General features: G+C 46.6%; 1 protein-coding gene and 1 long non-coding RNA gene across 2 annotated transcripts in view; one reads left to right on the forward strand and one right to left on the reverse strand.

Moving 5' to 3' along the window:
- The window catches only part of LOC141060225 (uncharacterized), a 129,829-nt gene extending 124,235 nt beyond the window's left edge, over window positions 1–5,594 (reverse strand). Inside the window, exon 1 of the long non-coding RNA XR_012222683.1 lies at window positions 5,475–5,594. This is a non-coding gene — a long non-coding RNA (uncharacterized lncRNA). The remainder of the gene's footprint in view (window positions 1–5,474) is intronic.
- A 153-nt stretch (window positions 5,595–5,747) lies between these two features.
- The window catches only part of LOC141060290 (uncharacterized), a 64,484-nt gene continuing 48,622 nt past the window's right edge, over window positions 5,748–21,609 (forward strand). The window contains 6 exon segments of the mRNA XM_073556506.1: window positions 5,748–5,759; window positions 17,619–17,768; window positions 17,898–18,077; window positions 18,160–18,283; window positions 18,367–18,464; window positions 18,663–18,753. Of these exon segments, the coding sequence (XP_073412607.1) occupies window positions 5,748–5,759; window positions 17,619–17,768; window positions 17,898–18,077; window positions 18,160–18,283; window positions 18,367–18,464; window positions 18,663–18,753 (655 nt within the window).

Here is a 21,609-nt window from a genome sequence, read left to right on the forward strand (position 1 = left end):
GTGCCCCCTCCTGGACCCCTGTCCCTGAGAATTTTGCTCCACGGATTCCTGATTTCATTCCCCAATCAGGAATCCAGTTTGAGACTGCCAACTTCAGGGAAATAGACTTTTTCAAAGTCTATTTCTCGGAGTCAATCGTCAGTCTCATGGTGGAGCAAACAAACTTGTATGCCCAGCAATTTTTGGCGGAACACCCAATTTTTTCATTCTCTACTTGGAGTCCCATTGACTCTGTAGAAATGATGAAATATTGGGTACTGGTCCTGAACATGGGGATTGTGAAGAAACCAGAAATTCGTTAATACTGGAGTACTGATATTTTATATCAAACTCCAGTATTTGGCATGGTTATGAGTCGCAGACGTTCTGAGGCGATTCCTAAATTTCTTCATTTCAGGGACAATACTCACAGCCTTCCCCGCGATGACCCAAATTTTGAAAGACTGTTCAAAATTTGGCCGGTCATCGAACACTTCAGCAACAAGTTTGCTGAAGTGTACATTCCCCAAAGGGAAATTTCTGTGGCTGAATCCCTCATCCACTTCAAATGGAGGCTTCAGTTCTGTCAGTACCTGCCCAGCAAAAGGGCGAGGTACGGGATAAAACTCTACAAGCTGTGCGAGAGTACCTCAGGGTACACGCTCAGCTTTAGAGTTTACCAAGGGAAGGACACCAGGATCCAGCCCCCAGAATGTCCACCTGCTCTGGGGGTGAGTGGGAAAATAGTGTGGGATTTGGGCCACCCTCTGCTTGATAAAGGTGGCCATCTGTACGTTGATAACTTTTATACAAGCATCGCACTATTTCAATCCCTCTCTGCCAGAGCCACCGTCGCTTGCGGTACCGTGCGCAGAAGCCGGAGGGGTCTCCCTTTGTCACTAATTGAGCAGCCTCTCCCAAAGGGTGAGAGCTGAGCCCAATGTAGCGGCAACATGCTTGTGGTCAAGTTCAAAGACAAAAGAGAGGTCTTTCTCTTGAAATTCCATGGTCCCGGCACCACGGCCACCACCGTTCGAGGTACCACAGACCAGGTCCACAAACCGGACTGTGCCCTGGGGTACAACAAACACATGGGGGGAGTTGATCTTTCTGATAAAGTCCTCCAGCCCTATCGTGCCATGAGGAGCGCAAAAGTGTGGTATAAAAAACTGGCTGTGCACATCGTACAAACGGCACTGTATAACGCATGCGTGCTATCACGATGTGCAGGCCAGACCAACAACACCTTCCTTCAGTTCCAGGAGGCGGTGATAAAGGCCATGATTTTTGGAGAGGAGGACGGAGCGTGCCCCAGCACCCCTGGAACTCAAGTTTCCCGTGTGGTACCAGGACAACATGCTCCCACTAAGGGGAGAACAAAAATAAAGGTGCCGGGTGTGCTATAAAAGGGGGATAAGAAGGGAAACTCGTTTCCAATGTGAAACGTGTCCTGACAAACCTGGACTGTGTTCGAATGAATGCTTCAGAATTCATCACACGTCCGGGGACTAAACACATCCTGACACTCCACTACAGAACTCACCCACACCAGGCTGACATACACTACACCACACACCACAACCTGACATACACTACACCACACACCAACCTGACATACACTACACCACACACCAACCTGACATACACTACACCACACACCGACCTGACGTACACTACACCACACACCCAACCTGACATACACTACACCACACACCAACCTGACATACACTACACCACACACCAACCTGACATACACTACACCACACACCAACCTGACATACACTACCCAACACACCAACCTGACATACACTACACCACACACCGACCTGACGTACACTACACCACACACCCAACCTGACGTACACTACACCACACACCCAACCTGACGTACACTACACTACACACCGACCTGACATACACTACACCACACACAGACCTGACATACACACCACATACAGACCTGACATACAAAACACCATACACACAGACCTGACATACACAACACCACACACACCAACCTGACGTACAATACATCACACACCGACCTGACATACACTACACCACACACAGACCTGACATACACACCACATACAGACCTGACATACACAACACCATACACACAGACCTGACATACACTACAACACACACAGACCTGACATACACTACACCACACACACCAACCTGACATACACTACACCACACACAGACCTGACATACACACCACATACAGACCTGACATACACAACACCATACACACAGACCTGACATACACAACACCACACACACCGACCTGACATACACTACACCACACACAGACCTGACATACACAACACCACACACCGACCTGACATACACTACACCACACACAGACCTGACATACACAACACCATACACACAGACCTGACATACACAACACCACACACCAACCTGACATACACAACACCACACACCCCAACCTGACATACACTACACCACACACACCAACCTGACATACACAACACCACACACAGACCTGACATACACTACACCACACACCCCAACCTGACGTACACTACACCACACACCGACCTGACATACACTACACCACACACACCATCCTGACGTACACTACACCACACACAGACTTGACATACACAACACCATTCACACCAACCGGACAAAGTGTGTCAGGTTGTTGTGTGAGGCGTAGTGTACGTCAGGTTGGTGTGTGTGGTGTAGTGTATGTCAGGTTGATGTGGGTGGTGTAATAAACACCACACACCAATCTGACATATACTACACTACACACACTAATCTGACGTACACTACATACTTTCCATACGCGACACGTTGTCCGCTAACGATTGGAGCTAATTTTCCCTTCAAAAAGTCAAATGGCGCTCCTTCCCTTCCGAGCCCTGCCGTGCGCCCAAACAGTGGTTTATGACCACATATGAGGTATCGGTGTACTCAGGAGAAATTGCCCAACAAATTTTAGGATCCATTTTATCCTGCTGCCCATGTGAAAATGAAAAAATGAGGCTAAAAGAACATTTTTGTTGGAAAAATTAAAATGTCCATTTTTTCCTTCCACATTGCTTTAGTTCCTGTGAGGCACCTGAAGGGTTAATAATCTACTTGAATGTGGTTTTGAGCACCTTGAGGGGTGCAGTTTTTGGAATGGTGTCACTTTTGGGTGTTTTCTGTCATATTGACCCCTCAAAGTGACTTCAAATGTGAGGTGGTCATCACTAAGAAAAAATGGTGATGTAAAAATGAGAAATCGCTGGTCAACTTTTAAACCTTATAACTTCCTAACAAAATTTTTTTTTTCCCAAAATTGTGCTGATGTAAAGTAAACATTTGGAAAATGTTATTTATTAACTATTTTATGTCACATAACTCTCTGGTTTAATAGAAAATTCAAAATTTGAAAATTGTGAAACTTTCAAAATTTTCACCAAATATCCAATTTTTTCACAAATAACCGCAAAAATTATTGACCTAAATTTACCACTAACATGAAGCCCAATAGGTGATGAAAAAAATCTCAGAATCGCTAGGATCTGTTGAAGCGTTCCTGAGTTATTACCTCATACAGGGACACTGGTCAGAATTGCTAAAAAAAGGCCCGGTCATTAAGGTCAAAATAGGCTGGGTCAGACTTATATAAGTCAGTTCACATATGGTGTACCAAGATGGCGTCTGTGTCTTCAGACAACACCCTGGAAGAAATCCTTGGAATGCAGAAGCTGAGATACTGGATACCATATATGGAAGTGAAGCTGAAATGGACCTATCATAGACTGACACTGGCTACTCAGAAGATTGTGTGACACCCATTTTCTGTCACTTTGTCTTGAGAATAAACATCAGTTGTGTGCAAGCCTTTGCTGAGAAAGGAGTAGACATCTAACTCTGTGCTCGGTGTGACTCTTTAAGCGTGCACTCGGCCTATATTGGGTCAGGTACAAGCAATCATATAGATCTCGCTTTAAGGGATCACCCTCACACTAATCCCAGGGGGTAGGTGGATCCTCCAGGTTGTAAGTTATATAGAAAAGGGCTTTCAATGCCCAAAGTCATTTGAACAGTATTGGGTGGAGGAGAATGTTGTGTGTTGTGAGTTCATTTTTCCCTTCGTCACTGAGGTCTGGTGAACTCCCTATTCTGGTAAAGGAAGGTAATGAGCCTGATTATCAGGCACCTGAGCCTAATGAGGATGACTGGCTGAGTGGAGTCACGGACTGGATATAAGGCTGCCGACGCCCTTCTGCCCTGCGGGTGATTTCTCTGTGGACTTCTAGGACACCAGTCTGATTCCTGCTCCTCTAAAGCTAAGTTTTCTGCTTTGCCTGTTAGCATTTGTGTTTTGTTTTTGTTTGCCTTGCTTTTCTGGATTCTGCCATTCCCTGCTGGGGTGAGCTGAATCTCCTTTTGCCGGTTGCTCTGTCTTCAGAATATTCCTGAGTACTGACATAGCTTTTTTGAAGCCTAGCGTCTTCAGGGCCTTTTTCACTGTCAGTCTGTTGGCTCTTATTTTCATAGGGTTTTTCACAGATTGCAGACAGCAGCCTTCCTGTCCTTTCCTATCTAGTTAGCTTGGGCCCCGTCTTTGCTCAGTCTATCTTTCTGTCTGTGTTAGTGTTTTCATCTTGCTTCACCGTCATTATATGTTGGGGGCTGCCTATTGCTTTGGGGTCTGCTCTGGGGCAGTTTAGATTTCCCCTTTCTTTCTTTAGGCCTATTTAATTCTCCGACTGTGATCGAGGGGTCTAGGGCATTGTAGGAACCCCCCACGGCTACTGTTAGTTGTTGTGGATAGGATCAGGGGTCTGTAATCCGATAGCTGCCAACCTCTCTGGTTTTCTGTACTTAGCTAGCATTTCTGTTTTTGCCTCCTACGGTGACTCAATCATAACAGTTGTGGTCTAGAGGCAAAATGGTGATCATGGTTTTACGGCCGGACTACACCACCGATAAAGCATCCACAGCCGGTGACTGAGAGGAATCTGTGACTTCTCTGCATTCAGTGGTTACTACTCACCTGGGTAGTCATATGTGGGAATCTCCTCTTTACACCGCTCATCATCTCTCACATATGTCTCTGTAGTATTAATATGGGTCAGATCTTCACCCTGAAACACATATTGTAAAAGTCACAGACAGATGGAGAAGTCCCATCTATGATCAGCTCTAATCCTGCCATCTCCACCGCTCTCATTACACAAGTATAAAACACATAATACTGGTGGATAAAACAAGACTGAGCACAAGACCTTCACAGCCGTCTACACATCATAGGGGGATCTCCTGACACCTTCTCTCCATCTACCTGATGATCCTGAGGAGCACTGGGATCTTCTTGGTTACAGTCCTGTGGGAGAAGAGGACGGGGACATCTCTCTGGTGTAGTCCTCTTACTGGATAGATCTGGAGGAAACACATACAGGGACTGAATTCATTCTCTACATACAGATAATTATAGGCCGTGTGTATTTAGTCCTGTCTATTACCTGGTGATGTGAGGGGCTGGGGAACCTCCATTATGACGTTCTTGTACAGATCTCTGTGTCCTTCTAAATACTCCCACTACTCCATGGAGAAATAGACAGCGACATCCTGACACCTTATAGGAACCTGACACATACAATGATACCGTCATCCCCCCGATCCCTTCATAGTGTTACTGTATAATGTCCCAGCATTCCCAGCAGTGTCACCTCTCCTGTCAGCAGCTCAATCATCTTGTAGATGAGTTCTAGGATCTTGTGCTCATTGATGTCCTCATGGATCAGGGGGTAAGGTGGAGGCCCCTTGATTGGGCTCAGGGGTCTTCCACATCCCTCAGACACAGGGTCCTGACAGCGATCACTAGAGGTCTTCTTCACCACTGTGTAATCCTGGTTATGGAGAGACACATTAATAAATCTCACTCCAGACATTTCCAGAGTCCTCACCTCTCCAGTTCTGTCCATCTGTTATTCCCATAGATAAGAATGATGTAATGTGACGTCATCAGAATCTCTCACCTCTCCAGTGAGACGGAAGAGGATCTCTAGGGTGAGGTGTAACATCCTCTCCGCCATCTTGTCTCTGTCCATATCCATCCTTGATGGGTAAATCAGGAAAATTCTCTTCTGTAGAAGATCTTCACTGAGAGGATCCGATATTGTAGACACCTGAATGAGAAGAAGATGATCCGATGTAACATCATAAGAATCCTGTGTAATAATACAATTACTGGAGATAATAAGGGAAACATATGAGATTTATTATCTTACAGGGTTTAGTTTTCTTCCCTGACATCTACTAATAAAACCTATATATTTAGGCCACAGACAACAAGCAGTTTCCTCCTCAGAGTCGGCAGCTGAACACGTTCCTCATAGACTCATCTTCCATAACGCTAATTCTCGTCTCATTACCGACACTGGAATCGGCATTAGCAATACTGCAGGAGATATTCATTACACGCGACATGAGAAATAACTCCTTCATGATGAGGACGACATCTTCATCTTCTACTGCGGCTCTAGAGACAGATTTGGCCAGAGTCGGTCACTGCCTCCATCCCCACCGGCCGTCTATATGAAGGTTTCCCGTCTTCCCCGCACTGGAATCTTCTATCACGTTAGATCTCAGCTCTGAGTCACACACAGAAGTTTGAGGCTTTTATAGAAGATTTTTTGTTTCCACAAACACAACGGACAGAAATGATCTGATCCCAAAGTCTCCATGTACAGTGATTTATGGGGTTTATTTCTGGCCTTAGGCTTTCCTATATTACAAGAAAAACTCCAGAAAAAGCCGATATTAAAATGTTTCTAAAGAAAATTGGCTCCAACAATTCTTGCAAGAAGAAAGAAAATATACAAAAAGCAGAAGACACATTTTATAATTTTTAACATGTTGAACATTTATTAAAAAGAAATGAATCTTTTTGTGCCCCAGAACATAGATGTACACCGCAGGGACGGCACAGATGAGGCTTCAACAAAAACCCTGACAGTTTAACCACTTGCTGCTGTGAAAAGCAAACATGACATCTAAGAAGGTGTGACAGAGTTTGGCTGAATGCCCCCCGCCCCCAAGTACTCGATAGTATGGGGCGGCCTAGTTACTCTGATACTTACATGCCTAATAATGGTGTCTGGGCTGCAATGTATGAAGGTCTATTAGGCCGGGCCAGAGGCAGCGTCCAATAAGTTACCTTATAACGCCCCCATACACATTACACTAAAGTTCCATGAAAGCACTGATTTCGGGGGGTTTGGCCGACCATATAATGCATTTGGGGGCCTCCCAACAGATGATGTCAGGGCAGAGAAGGATCTGACATCCTGAATTTCAGAGGATAATCCGTTTGTTCTTCCTGTAGATAATCCTCCTCTAGAGGAGTCTGGAGGCGACTCTCTCATACAGACCACAGGAAAGCTGGAATATTTGTGTGTATGGGTGAGTCGGGAGAGATCGCCGTCTGCCAAATGACCGTTCAGCCAACTCTGATCTCATGTGTATGGGGCGTTAGTATTACACTGACAGGCAGTGATGATACACGGCACTACAGTAGTACAGGGCATCACCGGAGCCATCAGAGGCTTGTATGTTGTGTGATCGCACTGATCAGAGGGGTTTAAAAAAGGTTTAAAGTGAAAAAAAAATCACAGTTTCAGCAACAAGAAATATCCATCACTATATGGAAAGCAGAGTCACTGCACAATGTTAGTTACATCACGTCCATAACTACTTTATTATACTCGATCATCCAAAAAGCAACAGGAAGCCATGTCTAAAATATAGCAATCTTTATTGAAATATAGTTAAAAAAGTTTTATGTAAAACTGACAATACGGGTATTAAAGTGCGGGCACTACAAAAAATCACCACATCAAGAGGAAAACCGCACAAAAATATCCAAAATTTACATATGCAAAAAATGCTTGAATGGTTGCAAAATAAACAAGTGTTTATACATGGGACTTGTGACTTATTTCAATAAATTCCAGTGCATCTCAAAACAAATTTTTTATAAGTCAAAAAACTGCAAATGTGCAAAAATATAAAAAGGATTGAAGCATTGTATAATCAGCATATGAGTGTCTTTAAAAATGTGACAAAATAAGCAATCCAAAAGTATGCAGATTTGCATGAATGAGAATATACAATTAGGGGATCATATAGCCAGTGTGTGCCTGTGCAAAGTAAGGCAGCAAAAAACCCCTAAGAAGCATTTCCAAGCAGAAGGTAAGTATAAAATAAGACAATATGATCAGTGCATTTTACCTCAGGGTGCGGGCAGGAGGACCCCGACGCGCGTTTCGTGGCAGCTTTATCAAGGCACCCTCAATAAAGGAGTGGTTTTGCAGATGGGGACCACAGACCACATCTCAGTACCAATGCTTTCTGGCTGATGTTTTGGTCACTTTTGAATGTTGGCTGTGCTTTCATACTCGTGGTAACATGAGACGGACTCTACAACCCACACAAGTGGCTCAGGTAGTGCAGCTCATCCAGGATGGCACATCAATGCGAGCTGTGGCAAGAAGGTTTGCTGTGTCTGTCAGCGTAGTGTCCAGAGGCTGGAGGCGCTACCAGGAGACAGGCCAGTACACAAGGAGATGTGGAGGGGGTCGTATGAAGGCATCAACCCAGCTGCAGGACCGCTACCTCCACCTTTGTGCAAGGAGGAACAGGAGGAGCACTGCCAGAGACCTGCAAAATAACCTCCAGCAGGCCACAAATGTTCATGTGTCTGCACAAACGGGTAGAAACTGACTCCATTAGGATGGTCTGAGGGCCCGACGTCCACAGATGGGGGTTGCGCTCGCAGCCCAACACCGTACACGACGCTTGGCATTTGCCACAGAACACCAGGATTGGCAAATTCACCACTGGCGCCCTGTGCTCTTCACAGATGGAAGCAGGTTCACACTGAGCACATGTGACAGACGTGACAGAGTCTGGAGACGCCGTGGAGAGCGATCTGCTGCCTGCAACATCCTTCAGCATGACCGGTTTGGCAGTGGTCAGTAATGGTGTGGGGTGGCATTTCTTTGGAGGCCACACGATGTTGGGCTGTGAGCACAACCCCCATGGAGACACAATTGTGCTTTACCTGGAGATAAATTCCCAGTGGGGGCAATTTCCAAAATGCAATAACTTAAGTGGGGAATTCAGCTCTTTTCACACTTAAGGGATCTGTATATGGAGTCTACAAACTACAGTGGGGAAATAAGGATTTGTTACGCTGACAATTTTGGGGTAAAGTCACATTTTTGTGAGGAAATAAAGTAAAATTGTCATTTTTTCCTTCCACATTGCTTATATTCCTGTCACACTATCCGAATTCAGATATTGTCCTGTCAGAAAGGAGAATACAGGGAGCGAAAGGGTTAATAGGACTCAAAGGAGGAAGCGGCCCAGAAAGCAGAAGATCCAGGAGTGTCTGCCACATATATGACTGCTCTGTGTGCACAGGACCTGTGATGAGGTCACAGGAGGGGAGGAGTCAGGGGTCACATGATCAGGGGCCTCAGTGTGTGCAGGACTCAGTGTGCTGGAGCGCTCCCGATAATCAGCTGCGTGTGTCGCGCTGTGTGATAGTCACAGCACCTGCATGGAGGGCGACACATGCAGCTGATTATCGGGAGCGCTCCAGGGATCCGGGGTCCCGATGCAGCTATTCGGTAAGTGATATTAGCCAATAACAACTTCTCCGACGATATTCGCTCATCTCTAGTAATAACAGCTCAAAGAAATTCACCGAACTTTTCATTAAGTTTAATAGTAAGACCCTATTAAATATTGAGCACCAGCGGGACGAAGCATTGACAGCGGCATGTAAAAGTGTGGGCGCCCCTGGTCAAAATGACCGTTATTGTGAGCAGTAGTAAGATGAAGATGAAATGATCTCTAAAAGGCCGAACCTCTAAGATCACACATGGCCTTTGTATTTTAGGCAAAAATAATAAAATATTTATATATAGACTATTTTACAATTTCATAATTGCAAAAAGGAAAAAGGGGCGATGCAAAACTTTGGGCACCCTGGGAGATTTGTGTACTGAGATAATTTTGATCAAGATTTTACATCTTAATTAGCTTGTTAGGGTTATGGTGAGATCACATGGTGACCAGGAGCTACAGTCTGAGGAAAGGGCTAAAAAGCCTTCACTACACCCCTGTACAGCTGTATAATGAGGCCCAGGCTTTATAGTGAAGGGACAGGAGTGAGGGCCTGTTCCCAGGAGCTACAGTCTGAGGAAAGGGCTAAAAAGCCTTCACTAGACCCCTGTACAGCTGTATAATGAGGCCCAGGATTTATAGTGAAGGGACAGGAGTGAGGGCCTGTGCCCAGGAGCTACAGTCTGAGGAAAGAGTTAAAAAGCCTTCACTAGACCCCTGTACAGCTGTATGATGAGGCAAAGGCTTTATAGTGAAGGGACAGGAGTGAGGGCCTGTGCCCAGGAGCTACAGTCTGAGGAAAGGGCTAAAAAGCCTTCACTAGACCCCTGTACAGCTGTATAATGAGGCAAAGGCTTTATAGTGAAGGGACAGGAGTGAGGGCCTGTTCCCAGGAGCTACAGTCTGAGGAAAGGGCTAAAAAGCCTTCACTAGACCCCTGTACAGCTGTATAATGAGGCCCAGGATTTATAGTGAAGGGACAGGAGTGAGGGCCTGTGCCCAGGAGCTACAGTCTGAGGAAAGAGTTAAAAAGCCTTCACTAGACCCCTGTACAGCTGTATAATGAGGCAAAGGCTTTATAGTGAAGGGACAGGAGTGAGGGCCTGTGCCCAGGAGCTACAGTCTGAGGAAAGGGCTAAAATGCCTTCACTAGACCCCTGTACAGCTGTATAATGAGGCAAAGGCTTTATAGTAAAGGGACAGGAGTGAGGGCCTGTTCCCAGGAGCTACTGTTTGAGGAAAGGGCTAAAAAGCCTTCACTAGACCCCTGTACAGCTGTATAATGAGGCCCAGGATTTATAGTGAAGGGACAGGAGGGAGGGCCTGTGCCCAGGAGCTACAGTCTGAGGAAAGGGCTAAAAAGCCTTCACTAGACCCCTGTACAGCTGTATAATGAGGCCCAGGCTTTATAGTGAAGGGACAGGAGGGAGGGCCTGTGCCCAGGAGCTACAGTCTGAGGAAAGGGCTAAAAAGCCATCACTAGACCCCTGTACAGCTGTATAATGAGGCCCAGGCTTTATAGTGAAGGGACAGGAGTGAGGGTCTGTGCCCAGGAGCTACAGTCTGAGGAAAGGGCTAAAAAGCCTTCACTAGACCCCTGTACAGCTGTATAATGAGGCCCAGGCTTTATAGTGAAGGGACAGGAGTGAGAAAAGTGGGGAAAGGAGGAAGAAGAGCCGGACTGCCCATCACTAACCTGCAGAGCCGCACTCCACATATATGGCTGCTCTGTGCACAGGACCTGTGATGGGGTCACAGGAGGGAGGAGTCAGGGGTCACATGATCTCCGGAGTGCAGACCTCCATGGAGCCTTCTCCTCAGTCAGTGACATTCCCGCCATTATTCGCCCCTCACTACTGGCACAATTACCCCGCGCCGCCTTCTCTACACAGTGTTATGTGTGGAATGTGACGTGTGATTTCTCTGGAGGGAAATAGACCCCACACAGGAGGGAATTCTCACCAGTTACCGGCCATCTACTATATGGCGGCATATGATTGTGCTATCGACTCCACACCAGGAGCTAAAATGCCCAAATCTCTAATGTAACCGCTATAAGAGAAGATATAACAAATTTCCCCTAAACTCACACAGCGGAGGAGGCCTCACTTGGAGCAATGTGACTCGCGCACAGAAAATCTATTCCCGGTTCTGTGATAAGTTATCGGCCGACAGGAAGAAGAAAGGTCTGAATTACAGCCCAGACTGGAGGAGAAACTGCAGGAGTGAGAATTGGCCAATCAGCGCTCTTCACCCCTATACTTATCTACACAAATACAAGATATGAAATGACAACTAGACGCCATTCTCACCACCAGAACGGAGAGGCGCTAACTTGGAGTAAAGCCGCGTTTTATCACCATGCCAATAAGCCTAATAAGATGCCGCTCGTAAGCTCAGAATGAGAGAGTCACTGCATATAATCTCCTCTATAAAAGACCCTAAGGGTCAGACCTCAGCCCACCCCGATGTCATGTATAGCACTTATAATGAATACCCCCAGAGTTTGTATTCCCCCCACAATCACCCCCCTCACTACTGGAGTCATTCCTTCACACACTACATCTACCTAACCTGACTGAGTCCGCGGCACAACAACTCCATTTACACATCTCTGAGGAGGAAATAGTTTCATCAATCAAAAAACTAAAAAGAGGAAAGGCCCCGGGGCCGGATGGTCTTACAGCAATATATGATAAAAAATGCAGCGATGTGCTGACACCACATATAAAAACCTCTGTAATTCACTACTAAATGGCTCACAGCTGCCCCCTGAGTTCTACGTGGCGCATGTAACCGTAATCCCTAATCCTAAGAAAGATCATCTCACCACAAATTATAGACCTATATCCCTCTTATACATTGACTTCAAAATCTTTACATCCATTGTGACTAACAGGATCAATAAAATCCTCCCTCACCTCATCCATCGGGGTCAGGTTGGTTTTATACCAGCGCGACAGGCCCCAGATAATATTAGGAGAGCGTTAAATATTATTCATACAACTAATGTACAGCGAAAGCGACTTCTCCTGCTTGCATTAGATATTGAGATGGCTTTCGATTCGGCGTCCTGGACATATCTCTTTACGGTTCTATCGGAAGTCGGATTCTCCCCTAAACTTATAAAGTGCCTCCAATTGTTATATGATAGCCCTATCGCTTATGTAAAACTCCCGTCACCACATCCCCCTCCAATTAATATTCAGAGGGTACCAGGCAGGGCGGTCCTCTATCTCCGGATCTTTTTGCACTTGCAATGGAACCCATTGTGGAAGCAATAAGGAGAGATCAGAATATCCTGGGCCCTGAGAATATGGGAGACCAATATAAAGTCAGCCTCTTTGCGGATGATCTCCTGCTAACATTAATAAGTCCCCACACTACACTCCCTCACTTGTTTTCCCTCCTTCACAAATTTGAGAAGATCTCAGGGTTAAAGATTAACATTGATAAATCCGAAGCATTATTTGTAAATTTTCCTAAGAGCAAACTAATATAGCCTCCCATTTTGGGTTTATACACAAAGAACATTATCTAACATATCTGGGTATCAACTTAACAGCCAACAGGTCACCTCTGTTTAGGTGGAATTACACTCCACTGATCCAAAACTTCCAGAGGGACCTGGATAGATGGGCTTCCTCAAAGTTATCCTGGCTCGGCAGAACACATGCACTAAAAATGGTGTCACTGCCTCGCTTCTTATATCTATTTAGGTCCCTCCCAATTATGGTACCAGCCAGAACGTTCACTCATCTACACTCTGTGATGTCTAAGTTTCTTTGGCTAGGAAAACAACCCAGAATTGTGCAAAAACTTATGTTCCATCACAGAAAAGAAGGGGGTTTATCCCTCCCTAATTTTACACTTTATTACAAGTCGGCACAGATTGCTCCATTAATAAGTGCGTGTTCATATCCCAATAGTCCGAGATGGGTTATTCTGGAATCATTTCTCTCCAAACCATTCTCTTTATCAGGCCTAATGTGGACCACAGACCGACTTCCACGGGGGGTTAATGAATGTGGCTCTTTTTACTGTCCACTCGTTGCTTCTTTGGAGGAAAGTTTAAATATAACTTACAATCAAGCCCTTCTCCCCTGACAGCTATATTACAAAACCCCATGTTCCCGCCAGGCCTTGAGACACAAATGTTTTCTTGGTGGAAGCTGAAAGGTATTCATATACTTAAACATTTGTGTTCCCCATTTAATATCTTACTTGACAGACAGGAATTTGTTCAAAAATTTGAACCTCCAGTTAGGGAGGTAATGCGACTGAACCAGATCTTCCACTTTGCAAAGCAGATCCTCCCGAGCGGTACTACTCTCAGGGCAACCAGTTTTGAAAATAAATGTCTAAATGACCCTTTGGGCAGGGGAACGATCTCATTGATCTACTGTGCTAGAAATTCTCCACAAAATGATAAAAAATTGAAGTATATGTTACAATGGGAGGAGGATTTGGGGTTTGAACAGTCAATTGATGAATGGTATCGTAGCTGTGACACCCTATCAGAAGGTAGTCACCAGACTTCCCTTGTGGAGACCTCCTTAAAACTATTGCACAGAGTCTATTATGTACAGGAAAAAATTCACAGCATTTTTCCTAAAATCTCGGGAGACTGTTTTGGGGCTGTGGAATATCTGGTGACATGAGACATATTTGATGGTCTTGTACGGTGGTTTCTGAGCTTTGGGAGAAGGTGAAGTGTCTGATAGCACAGATGTATGGTGGACCGGTTGTTCTGGAATCTTCTACCCTTTTACTGGGAACCAGGCCTTCCCGGCTTCCAAAAAGCTTTCAGAACCTGGTAAACTACTTATGTAGTAGTTTACCCTGTTCCCTCCTTCCAAATATTATTCTGAATCTGCACCCTACTATTCATTTGTCTCCACATCCTTCATGCACATGATAACTGTACTTGATACTTGTCTATTGCACTTAAACACACGGGCTGATGACCGGATCATGCAGCTTTATATGAAAATCCCTATTATAATTGCCAGACCTGAATTAACAAGCATTTCTCACCTACTGTGTCCCCCCATTTCCTTGTAGATTGTAAGCTTGCGAGCAGGGACCTCACTCCTAATGTCACTGTTTGAATTGTCTTAACTTGTATTGAATTTTTTGTCTGTACATGTCCCCGCTTAATTGTAAAATGCTGCGGAATATGTTGGCACTATATAAATAAAAATTATTATTATTATTATTATTATTATTATTATTATTATATGTATGGCCACTAAAATCCACATTGCGGCAAAGTGGAAGTCGCCCTCACTGTCAATATCTATGGTGAAAGAGAAGATGAACGACATTATGTTATTCTCATTTGTGGCCCCAGCGTTTCTTGTAGAATAAATCCCTTTCTCACACAGTCCTGTAGTAATGACTTTGTTCTCACATTTTGTAGGAGGGTTCGTCTGACTCCATCTTATGTTATCAGTATAAGTGCGAGAGATGAGAGACCGACGACCGCAGTTTTACCGTGTGTGTCCAGCGTCAGTTCTACAGTGTGAGATATGTGGGGTCTGTGACCGAAGCTGGGGTTATACGGGTGTATACAGCATACACAGAGGGGTCTGTGACCAAAGCTGGGGGTATACGGGTGTATACAGCATACACAGAGGGGTCTGCGACTAAAGCTGGGAGTACACAGAGGGGTCCACACAAACGCGGCTCCGCTCCGTACACCTCGTACACACACAGCGCTGATCGGTACATCTCGTACACACACGGCTCCACAACTCCGTACACCTCGCGCACACGCGGCTCCACCACTCCGTACACCTCGCGCACACGCGGCTCCGCTCCGTACACCTCGTACACACATGGCTCCGCTCCGTACACCTCGCACACACAGAGCTTCGCTCCGTACACCTCGCACACACAGAGCTCTGCTCCGTATACCTCGCACACACAGAGCTCCGCTCCGTACACCTCGTACACACAGAGCTCCGCTCCGTTCACCTCGTACACACGCGGCTCCGCTCCGTTCACCTCGTACACACGCGGCTCCGCTCCGTACACCTCGTACACACGCGGCTTCGCTCCGTACACCTCGTACACACGCGACTCCGCTCTGTACACCTCGTACACACACGGCTCCGCTCCGTACACCTCGTACACATGCGGCTCCGCTCCGTACACCTCGTACACACGCGGCTCCGCTCTGTACACCTCGTACACACACGGCTCCGCTCCGTACACCTCGTACACACAGGGCTCCGCTCCGTACACCTCGTACACAGACGGCTCCGCTCCGTACACCTCGTACACGCGCGGCTCCGCTCCGTACATCTCATACACGCGCGGCTCTGCTCCGTACACCTCGTACACAGACGGCTCCGCTACGTACACCTCGTACACACACGGCTCCGCTACGTACACCTCGTACACACACGGCTCCGCTACGTACACCTCGTACACACATTGCTCCGCTCCGTACACCTCGTACACACACGGCTCCGCTCCGTAGACCTTGTACACACACGGCTCCGCTCCGTACACCTCGTACACACACGGCTCCGCTCCGTAGACCTTGTACACACGCGGCTCCTCTCCGTACACCTCGTACACACACGGCTCCGCTCCGTAGACCTTGTACACACACAGCTCCGCTCCGTACACCTCGTACACACACGGCTCCTCTCCGTACACCTCGTACACACACGGCTCCGCTCCGTACACCTCGTACACACACGGCTCCGCTCCGTAGACCTTGTACACACGCGGCTCCGCTCCGTACACCTCGTACACACACGGCTCCGCTCCGTACACCTCGTACACACACGGCTCCGCTCCGTACACCTCGTACACACACGGCTCCGCTCCGTAGACCTCGTACACACGCAGCTCCGCTCCGTACACCTCGTACACACACAGCTCCGCTCCGTAGACCTCGTACACACACGCGGCTCCGCTCCGTACACCTCGTACACACACGGCTCCTCTCCGTACACCTCGTACACACACGCGGCTCCGCTCCGTTCACCTCGTACACACGCGGCTCTGCTACATCCACCCTGTAAACCCCTCCTGACCCCACACAGAAACTTCCCCTCATCCAGCACCATGACAACCAGCACAGCAGAGTCCTGCACACACTGAGGCCCCTGATCATGTGACCCCTGACTCCTCCCCTCCTGTGACCTCATCACAGGTCCTGTGCGCACAGAGCAGTCATATATGTGGTGGACACTCCTGGACCTTCTGCTTTCTGGGCCGGTTCCTCCTGTGAGTCCTATTAACCCTTTCGCCCCCTTTGTTATTCTTTCCTTAGTTTCCCTGTCTCTGTGTTTCGGGTCGTTGTTCTGTTCGAAGACCCAGCCTCAACCCATCTTCAATGCTGTTACTGAGAGAAGGAGGTTGTTGGCCAAAATCTCCCGGTACATGACCCCATCCATCCTTTCTTCAATACATTGCAGTTGTCCTGTCCCCTTTACAGAAAATCCCCCCCAAAGTATGATGTTTCCCCCACTGTGTTCTTGGGGTTGTACCCATATATTACATATAGATAGAAGATTCCAGTGCGGGGAAGACGGGAAACCTTCATATAGACGGCCGGTGGGGATGGAGGCAGTGACCGACTCTGGCCACATCTGTCTCTAGAGCCGCAGTAGAAGATGAAGATGTCGTCCTCATCATGAAGGAGTTATTTCTCATGTCGCGTGTAATGAATATCTCCTGCAGTATTGCTAATGCCGATTCCAGTGTCGGTAATGAGACGAGAATTAGCGTTATGGAAGATGAGTCTATGAGGAACGTGTTCAGCTGCCGACTCCGAGGAGGAAACTGCTTGTTGTCTGGGGCCTAAATATATAGGTTTTATTAGTAGATGTCAGGGAAGAAAACTAAACCCTGTAAGATAATAAATCTCCTCATATGTTTCCCTTATTATCTCCAGTAAGTGTATTATTACACAGGATTCTTATGATGTTACATCGGATCATCTTCTCATTCAGGTCTCTACAATATCGGATCCTCTCAGTGAAGATCTTCTACAGAAGAGAATTTTCCTGATTTACCCATCAAGGATGGATATGGACAGAGACAAGATGGCGGAGAGGATGTTACACCTCACCCTAGAGATCCTCTTCCGTCTCACTGGAGAGGTGAGAGATTCTGATGACATCACATTACATCATTCTTATCTATGGGAATAACAGATGGACAGAACTGGAGAGGTGAGGACTCTGGGAATGTCTGGAGTGAGATTTATTAATGTGTCTCTCCATAACCAGGATTACACAGTGGTGAAGAAGACCTCTAGTGATCGCTGTCAGGACCCTGTGTCTGAGGGATGGGGAAGACCCCTGAGCCCAATCACGGGGCCTCCACCTTACCCCCTGATCCATGAGGACATCAATGACCAGAAGATCCTAGAACTCATCTACAAGATGATTGAGCTGCTGACTGGAGAGGTGACACTGCTGGGAATGCTGGGAAATTATACAGTAATGCTATGAAGGGATCAGGGGATGACGGTATCATTGTATGTGTCAGGTTCCTATAAGGTGTCAGGATGTCGCTGTCTATTTCTCCATGGAGGAGTGGGAGTATGTAGAAGGACACAGAGAGCTGTACAAGAACGTCATAATGGAGGTTCCCCAGCCCCTCACATCACCAGGTAATAGACAGGACTAAATACACACGGCCTATAATTATCTGTATGTAGAGAATGAATTCAGTCCCTGTATGTGTTTCCTCCAGATCTATCCAGTAAGAGGACAACACCAGAGAGATGTCCCCGTCCTCTTCTTCTACAGGACTGTAACCAAGAAGATCCCAGTGCTCCTCAGGATCTTCAGGTAGATGGAGAGAAGGTGTCAGGAGATCTCCCCTATGATGTGTAGATGGCTGTGAAGGTCTTGTGCTCAGTCTTGTTTTATCCCCCAGTATTATATGTTTTATACTTGTGTGATGAGAACGGTGGAGATGGCAGGATTAGAGCTGATCATAGATGGGACTTCTCCATCTGTCGGTGACTTTTACAATATTTGTTTCAGGGTGAAAATCTGACCCATATTAATACTACAGAGACATATGTGAGGGGTGATGAGCGGTGTAAAGAGGAGATTCCCACATATGACTACCCAGGTGAGTAGTAACCACTGAATGCAGAGAAGTCACAGATTCCTCTCAGTCACCGGCTGTGGCTGCTTTATCGGTGGTGTAGTCCGGCCGTATTACCATGATCACCATTTTGCCTCTAGATCACAACATTCTCCTCCACCCAAAACTGTTCAAATGACTTTGGGCATTGAAAGCCCTTTTCTATAGAACTTACAACCTGGAGGATCCACATACCCCCTGGGATTAGTGTGAGGGTGATCCCTTAAAGCAAGATCTATATGATTGTTTGTACCTGACCCAATATAGGCCGAGTGCGCGCTTCAAGAGTCACAGCGAACACAGAGTTAGATGTCTACTCTTTTCTCAGCAAAGGCTTGCACACAACTGAAGTTTATTCTCAAGACAAAGAGACAGGAAATGGGTGTCACACAATCTTCTGAGTAGCCAGTGTCAGTCTATGATAGGTCCATTTCAGCTTCACTTCCATATATGGTATCCAGTATCTCAGCTTCTGCATTCCAAGGATTCCTTCCAGGGTGTTGCCTGAAGACACGGACGCCATCTTGGTATAGAACTGACTTAGGCTAGTTTCACACTAGCGTTTCACTGACCTGCGTCGGTCTGCGCACGGCCGCCGCTAAGCTCCAACCCAGGCCGCGCCTCCTCCCGGCCGCTCCACCTATGGGCGCAAGACGCTGCATGTGACCTGCGTACCCTATCTTTAGCATTGGGTACGCAGGCCGTGCGCAGGTATGCGTTTGCTGGCGCATGCGTCCTTTTAAGGGTGCGCCGCGCGCACCAAAATGCCACATGATCCAGGATAGGGCCAAGTCTGTGATGCCAAGAAATGAGAGAATCTGTAGCAGAAGGGACTGGTCCATGGTGTCGAAGGCAGAGGACAGAGTAGTGTCGCTTGCTCTTGGCAGTTAGTAAGTCGTAAGTGACTTTAGTTAGGGCAGTTTCAGTTGAGTGATGCGGTCGGAAGCCAGATTGTAACCGGTCAAAGAGGGAAAAGGAGGAGAGGTGGGAAGACAGTTCAAGATATACATGCTGTTCCAGTAGTTTTGAGGCGTAAGGGAGGAGAGATGTTGGGCGATAGTTAGACACAGAGGATGGGTCAAGGAGGGGCTTTTTGAGGATGGGTGTGATTGAGGCATGTTTGAAGGATGAGGGAAAGACACCGTTTCTGTCCAATAACAGCAGAGTTTCCCTTTATCCTGACTTTTCAATTTGTATTAAAACCAACTAACTTCAAGGAGGATTGTGATAATCTCCAGGACAAACATTCCACCTGTGCCCTGATAGATCTCTAAGCTGTGCGTGGCTGAGGGCTGTAATATACATTTATTCCCGCCTGCAGGAGATGTGTTGGCTCCAGCCCTGGTGTCATGGATTCACTCCATGTCATGAATTACATTGTTTCTGATCCTAAGGAATTCAGATTACTGCACAATCTCTCCTGAAATGGGGAGCAATATTATTTTCTCTAATCTTCTGCTCAGGATCCATAGTAGCTCCAATGGTCCACCATAAATGAGGGCAACTCTGGTTTACTGTTGTGTAATCTGTATTTGTAGTTTTCAGTTAATGAGATTCTCGTGCTCTGGGGCGGGACTGTGGGTGGGGCTGTGGGCGGGGCTTTATGTGGTGCGCTGATTACATATTCCTCTGTATCGGCCTATGACTGGTCGCTGATCCCTCACTGACCTGCCCCCATTATTACATAATGCATATAATAGCATTGATATTATTGGTGATAATGCCTATAATATTGTGGCTATTGTGAGGCTTAGAAAAAAAATCACATCCAGCAAAATGTCACCAGCGGCCCCTGTGCAGTAGCCTCTATCTCTTACTTATAGATGCTACTGTGCAGGAGCCGCCATCGCCGGTGACATTTTGCTGGATTTCATTTTTTTCTAAATCTCAAAATAGCCACGAGTCTAAACAGTGGAAATCCCCCAACAAGTGACCCCATTTTGAAATCTAACCCCCCCCCCCAAGGAAATGTGTGGTGGGCACTTTGAACAACCAAGTTCTTCACAGAAGTTAATTACGTAGAGCCATGAAAATAAAAAATCATATTTTTTCCACAAAAAATGATCTTTTTGCCCTCCATTTTTTTTTCAAAGTGTATCAGGAGAAATCGGATCCCAAAAGTTGTTGTGAAATTCAGCCTGAGTATGCTGACACCCCATATGTGGGGGTAAACCACTGTTTGGGTGCATGGCAGAGCTCCGAAGGGAATGAGAGCAATATTGGAGGCAGATTTTGCTGGAAGTGTTTGTGGGTGACATGTCACATTGTCAGAGCCCTTGAGGTGCCAGAACAGCATAAGCCCCAAAAGTGACTGCATTTTACCAAATACTTCCCTGAATGAATTCTTCTCGTGGTGCAGTGAGCATACTGACCCCACAGCTGTTCCATAGAAAATTATACCATTGGGCAGTGAAGAAGAAATAATTACATTTTTACCACTAAAATATTGTTTTACCCCAGATTTTACATTGGAAAATAGGTAGATAGGTAAATGGTCACTACACCCATAGATGAATTCACAGAGGGGGGTCATTTCCCAAATGGGGTCACTTCAGGGGGGATTCTGCTGTTATGGTACTTTGGAGAGCCGCTAAGTGCCAGAACAACAGAATCCCCCCTAAAGTGACCCCGTTTTGGAAATGACACCCCTCTGGGAATTCATCTATGGACAGGGGGTGGCACGGTGGCTCACCAAGGACAACATCTGTAAGGAGTTTGTATGTTCTCCCCGTGTTTGCGTGGGTTTCCTCCTGGTCTCCGGTTTCCTCCCACATTCTAAAGACATACTGATAGGGAATTTAGATTGTGAGCCCCATCGGGGACAGTGATGATAATGTGTGC

This window comes from Dendrobates tinctorius, unplaced genomic scaffold (assembly GCF_039654945.1).
Source record: "Dendrobates tinctorius isolate UK_male_01 unplaced genomic scaffold, ASM3965494v1 ptg000233l, whole genome shotgun sequence".
NCBI classification, from domain to species: Eukaryota; Metazoa; Chordata; class Amphibia; order Anura; family Dendrobatidae; genus Dendrobates; species Dendrobates tinctorius.